We start from the raw sequence: 5,835 nt of genomic DNA, 5'->3' as shown, positions 1-5,835 counted from the left end.
TTTTATGATCTATTTTGTTTTGGATGGATTGGAAATAATTCACTGTATTTTTTGCCAGGTAAATTATCAGTCATTTGTCCATTTATAATATGTATATACGTGGATTCGTTGATAAATTATATCCATAATACTTGTAAAATAATGACGAAAAATACAAGAAATGATGAATTTGTGTAAAAGCATATTTAATAGTAATTTTATGATCTTGCTATTCATTGGATTTTGATATGACATATACATATACTTTTCTCTTATATTCAGTCTGGTCCCATCAAAAATTTTCAACGATTATTTGAATAAATTAGAGAAGTACACTTGGAGGTTCATACTATAGCCAATATTCTGAGGTCCGTTATCTATTAAGGAAAAAAAAATTAATAATACGATTAATTTTAAATTGATCTATTACACTAGAGGGTGTAACCATAAAAAATATCTTCAGTTATATGCATTCAATTTATCTAACTTCTTTGTATTGTTTTTGCTCCAACATTATTGTAGTTCACCTACAATGAGCAAAAACTAACCTCACAACAAGCCGACATCGTATGGTGGGAATGACATTGGGAGGACATCATCGGAGAGTCGTTCTTTTCAATTTTGAGAGGATAAACAATTACTCAAGATTAATCCACAAACGAATTTAATATTCATCCTTTCCCTATCCCCTAATTTTAGATCAATTGAGTAGATGAAACTGTCTTCCCTCTCGTGCACAAAAACTCACATATTTATTCGCAAACCGAGATAACTCCTAGGGTATGACATAAAAAACTAGGTAAACAGAAAGATTCTTAAACTACATTTGTATAAAAGATCATAATGCATTCATACATGCTCTACTATATCTTTCTAGAGAGGCATGAGGCAAGTCGATTGAATGTTATACACACACGACACAAACAACATTTTCTATCTCGTGGATACTTGCCGTCGTCTCGGTTGTCTCAGTGCTACGAATGGCATTACCACATAGAGCCATCAACAATTCAAGGACCAATCGAAGTTTTGGTAGGATATTTTGATAGGACCTCCGTCGTTCAGAAGATGAGTCAAAAGGCCAGCTTTAGTTGCATCTAGGTAAGTCAAGATCAACTTGAGGATATCTTTTTCTTGTCCGAAGTCTGTGCTATACCTGTATCACGAACCTCGAGCTAGTTAACAAAGTGGTACCGAAACATATATAGGAAAATAGTGAATGATTGCAAATGGACCAGCATTTGGCTGATCCATAAACATATGTACATTTTTGAGCAAACGTACCACTTGAAGATCTTGTTGAGATGGACTATCCTCTTCTCAAGATCCACCTCCACGCCACCGTGAAGAAAGAACTCCCTTGCAGCGTATCGGAGTTCGACTTCAACATCTTGGGCAGAGAAGAACCTTACAGTTGGACTCGAACGGGTTCCATCGCTTAAGCCAAAATGGATCAAAGGATTAACCTTATCGGGGACCAACTAAAGGAATAGACTATATTTTAGCAGACTTCCTCATCGACAATGAAAGTATGAGTAGGAAGGTAAATAAAGGTAATACCTCTAGCCGCTTGTCACCGGCACTGAATGGCTTGACCAATGAGTAAGGCTGCCTTCTATTCGATCGGAGGATACCATTCTTGATGGATGAAAGTGAGTAAGGAAAGCCTCCAATTATATACTGGAAGTCAGTATAGAAAGCCTTCCTGTCAATCATTCCTGGTCGGCCAATCTTGATGATAGCATCGATGACCATCGCATTATACAAGTTCAAGAAGAAAGTCAGCCTCTTGGCAGCTGAAAGGCTGAAAATATCAATCCGTTGCAGATCTCGAATGAGGTTAACATATCTGCACAACAAATCTTGTAGCTGATTAATTCTCTTTATAACGGAAAATTGGAGTACTCAATCACTTAGTTTGACAATAAAAGGACGAACCCAACTTCAGATACAACACGATAAAAAGTATCATACAATCACTTTCGAAATAAAATATACTGAATCAAAGTCAAACATCCAAGTGAGAACAGATATAATAAGATCCCAAGATCATTTGTAGTCTTCTTTCAGTAAGTAATTGCAAAATCTTACCATACTAGTCTTGTATTCTCTTAAGCCTAATATTACGTGGTAACAGCCATAATTATTCAAAAGGCCATACGGGCAAATGCATTAGAAAATATGAATATGATATATAGTCACCTATTAGAAGGGAATGTTTAGCGCAATGGTAAAGTTATTATTGTGTGACCTTGGGGTTAATAGCTCTAATTGCAAAAATAACCTCTTATAATGCAAAATAAAACTGTGTATAATAGACTCAAAGTAGTCTAGCCATTTCTCGGGACTTGTATTAGCGGGAGTTTCGTGCACCGCCATTTATATAGTAACCAATTGCTTTTCTAAACAATAACATCTTGGTGTATTGAACCAATTGTTTATATATTTCCACATGAGACTGCAGCATATTGATCAAATTTGGAGCACCCAAATGAAGGGCAATGAGAGAAAGAAAAGATGCATATGAAAATGAGGGAAAAGACATGAAACTGCTGTAATTCATCAAAAGAAATTAGAGGAAAAGGCACAAGAAAATATGAAAATGTCATAGTAGTTCCTTGTTGCTTTCCTAAAGTGATTGAAAATTTCTACTGAAACTGTAACAGATTGATGATGTCCTGAATATGCAAATGCGAGAAAAGGCATAAGTTCACGAGGAAAAAGGAATATGACCGATGGAATAGGCACAAGTGACTATACTTTTTCAAAAGGAATACTATAATAATAATAATCAAATCTTATCTCACTAGATAGGGTCGGTTATATTGATCCTTCTAGTTATTGAGCTCTATCCTTTACTACATCAAGTCTTATTTCACTAGATAGAGTAACTTATATGGATCCTTTTACGTTATTGAACTCTATTCTCTACTACATCATCATCATCTATATTTATATTTAAATAAATTTACATTGACTGAAGATTTCCACATGAACCTGAAGCATAATAATTTAAGTTAGTTTAGGTCAAACGATCAAACAATGCAACAAGGAAAGCACATTGCGAATGCGATTATAGTGTAACAGCAATACCGAGAACCCACATACCTTCGGAACTCCTCACTGGCACCTATACGACCATAGTCCAAATGGCGCCTATCATTAGATGCATAAGCTTCAAGAATTGCTTGCATTAGCTTAGTAAGCTTGTGCCCAACAGTTTGAATTGGCTTGGGTTCATTATCATTAGTTGTTCCCCTGAAGTTGAAGCATCTAGGAATCGATGGCTCGTGCTCCAGGAAACGGTAGAAATGATTACGCCCATCCTCGAAGGCATTCTCCCTGTATAAATCAATTGTCATGCAAATAAGCTAGTAGTTGGACAAAAGTAAATTCATCATAATTAAGACTCACCGGAATACATGATGTATGAAGTGCTTCCTGGCAAGCTCTTTACCGATCTCGATCGCCTGTAGTAAACCAAATTAGAGACCAATGCAATAACTGGTGTGATGAAATGGATATCAATGTAGGAGTTAGGAAAATATCTATCTTTGTTGTACTAGTCAGAAATTGCATGGCATAAGCAAAGTCAGCCCTTTTGTAACAAAAAAAGGGTTGACCCTTTTGCTTATGAAAGAAGTAGATGGAACGACGTTGAAACAAACAGGATTCACATTTGGATGAGGACATGTTGTTAGTGAAGATATTTTAATTTTAAAAAATGGATGGAAAGTCTTGGCATAAGAAAAGACCTTTTTCCGAGATGGAGCCCAGCGCAATTATAAAGTTGTTCGCGTATGACTGTTTAATCAACTGAATGGAATAAATTGAAACTGATTAAACTGAATTTTTTTTTAACAACTCAAACCAATTAAATTTTGTCACCAATATCACCCATGTCCAACAAATCAAGACGATGTAAAATTAATTAATTACGTTATACGCTGGGACGGAAGCTATTATGTCAACTGAGGATTGAACTAAACCTTGGACCAGCCGGCCAACGGACTCAACGAGGCCACCCCTCTCGCACTTGCCTTCCCCCCTCTAGTGTTTCTGGAATCGGATCGTCATCCTAGCCGTGGGAATTCTAATCGAACGGATGAGATTGGATCGAGGAGAAGAGGGATAGGGAGGAGGGCGAGTTACCTTCTTGCGGCCGCAGTCGAGGTGGCCGATTAGGGCTTCGACCGCGTCGCCGCCGGTGAAGCAGTTTTTGACGAGCTTCATCCTGGTGATCCGATCCTGGATAGGGAGGCGTTGCCGGAGAACTCTCGCCACGGCAACCATCGCGTCGGGCCGCTCCCCCTCCAGCTCCTCCTCGTCGTCGAATCCGTAAACTGGCATCCGTGGCGCCGTGTCCGGGCACCGCCGGCTGGCCATCTCTCGCAGCCGCCGATCGAATTCCCCGCTGTTCCGCAGGGAATTGAGCGCAACCAGTCCTCCCAGCAGCTTCTCGTTGAAGAAGATAGCCGGCACGGCGGCGCTCCCGGCCAGCTCCACCAGCTCCAGAGCCCGCTCCGGGAACACGTCCAAGTTGATCTCGACGTAAGGAATGCCCCGTTCGCGGAAGAAGGATCGGACGCCTCCACAGTCGCGGCAGCCGGAGCGGGAGAAGAAGCTGACCCGGCCCTTGATCTCGAAGCCTAATACCCTTGCAGCCTCTGTCTTCTCCTCTGTCTCGCTCTCTCCTTTGACCCGCACGACGACCTTGAGACCGTGGAGGTGAAACTCAGTGGCGGGTGGTGCAGCAGGGTCGTAATTGCCGTCGAGCAGCGGCGGTTCCTTCAAGGAGGAGGAGGAGAATCGCCTAACGATGGCGGCGGAGAAGACGCTGCTCCTGTCGCGGATGAACTCGACGGCAGAGTTGAGGGAGGCGGATCGCCCGATGGGGAGCCGCTCCTCGTCCGGCCCGATAGAGCGCTCCTTCGCAAGCCCAGCCGGGGGCTCCGGCAGTGGAAGACAGGAGTGCGGCAGGACAAACTCCACTCCCTTCAGGTACTCATTCTTCTCTCCACCATGACCAAACCCCTCTTCGCCAGCGACCTCTTCCCGCTCCGCTTCCTGATCGCGATCCATTGGAGGAGAGAGATACAGGGAGAGAGGCTTCCTTGCAAATTCCTTGCCAATGGGTTGCTTGCTTGCCTGCTCTGAGCGTTAGAGAGACAAGGCGGGGCCTTTTATACGACGACGAGAAGAGAGAGGTGAAGCTAGAAATGGTCATAATTTTTTTAAAAAAATCATTAATTAAATATTTTCTATTTATTTATTATTTTCTTCTCCGGCGCGTGTCTAGGGAAGTTGGAAGCCGCCCAGTCCACGTGGACCGAATCGCCGGCGACCGATCACGTGCGAAGCGACCTCTCTGGTTTTACTCTCCCACGGCCGTTTACTTTCGCTGTGTTTGGGAGGAAGTGAGGGAAGCGGACAAAAGTGTGCATAGGAGGGAGGTAGGGGAAGGGGACGAAAGTGTAAATAAGCGCTTAGATAATTTTGACCGGAAGGAGTGAGTTAGAGAGGAGTAAAAGAGAGAAGAGTAAATTTTATCTTTTGTATGTTAATGAATTAATACAATTTTTTATACTCCAATTTGGGAGGTAAAAAAACAAAGAGTTTAAAAATATTTTATTTTAATTTTATCTCTATTTTAAAATATTATGTCCAATGTCATTATTCTTTTATTTTATATATTAATATATATGAAAAGTTGAAATAAAAAATATCATATTTGAACTCTTTGAAAACTCAAAAATTCATAAGAAATATAATCGGAATTTTCTAGTACCATCAATAGATTTTTGACCGAAATCTACTAATGGACCTATAGAGATTCGATTACATCTATTTCAGTTT

The 5,835-nt window shown here is 40.7% G+C and overlaps 1 protein-coding gene across 2 annotated transcripts; it reads right to left on the bottom strand.

Moving 5' to 3' along the window:
- Positions 1-712: 712 nt before the first annotated feature.
- Positions 713-5,160, bottom strand: LOC122020755. 2 transcript variants are annotated; one of them, XM_042578774.1, is made up of 6 exons: positions 4,132-5,160; positions 3,394-3,449; positions 3,088-3,321; positions 1,540-1,828; positions 1,264-1,460; positions 713-1,135 (listed from the first exon to the last, which is right to left on the bottom strand). In XM_042578774.1, exons 1-6 carry the CDS (start codon positions 5,059-5,061, stop codon positions 982-984), a joined length of 1,860 nt encoding a protein of 619 aa, XP_042434708.1. In that variant the 5' UTR covers positions 5,062-5,160; the 3' UTR covers positions 713-981. The 2 variants fall into 2 exon arrangements, 1 of the variants encoding a protein (XP_042434708.1); XR_006122315.1 differs by having other exon boundaries at positions 1,012-1,135; positions 1,264-1,416.
- Positions 5,161-5,835: the final 675 nt, after the last annotated feature.

The sequence above is a fragment of the Zingiber officinale genome, chromosome 9A, assembly GCF_018446385.1.
Source record: "Zingiber officinale cultivar Zhangliang chromosome 9A, Zo_v1.1, whole genome shotgun sequence".
Taxonomy (NCBI): Eukaryota; Viridiplantae; Streptophyta; class Magnoliopsida; order Zingiberales; family Zingiberaceae; genus Zingiber; species Zingiber officinale.
This window is presented reverse-complemented; position numbering and strand designations above follow the sequence as displayed.

What these genes read in the sequence shown, in the direction of transcription:
- LOC122020755 (XM_042578774.1), bottom strand. Translation starts at nt 5,061, where the DNA reads ATGGATCGCGATCAGGAAGCGGAGCGGGAAGAGGTCGCTGGCGAAGAG. An exon ending in GCCAGTGAGGAGTTCCGAAG is followed by an intron (nt 1,829 to 3,087) that starts GTATGTGGGTTC and finishes TTTGTTGTGCAG; the next exon opens with ATATGTTAACCTCATTCGAG. An exon ending in CCGGTGACAAGCGGCTAGAG is followed by an intron (nt 1,461 to 1,539) that starts GTATTACCTTTA and finishes CTATTCCTTTAG; the next exon opens with TTGGTCCCCGATAAGGTTAA.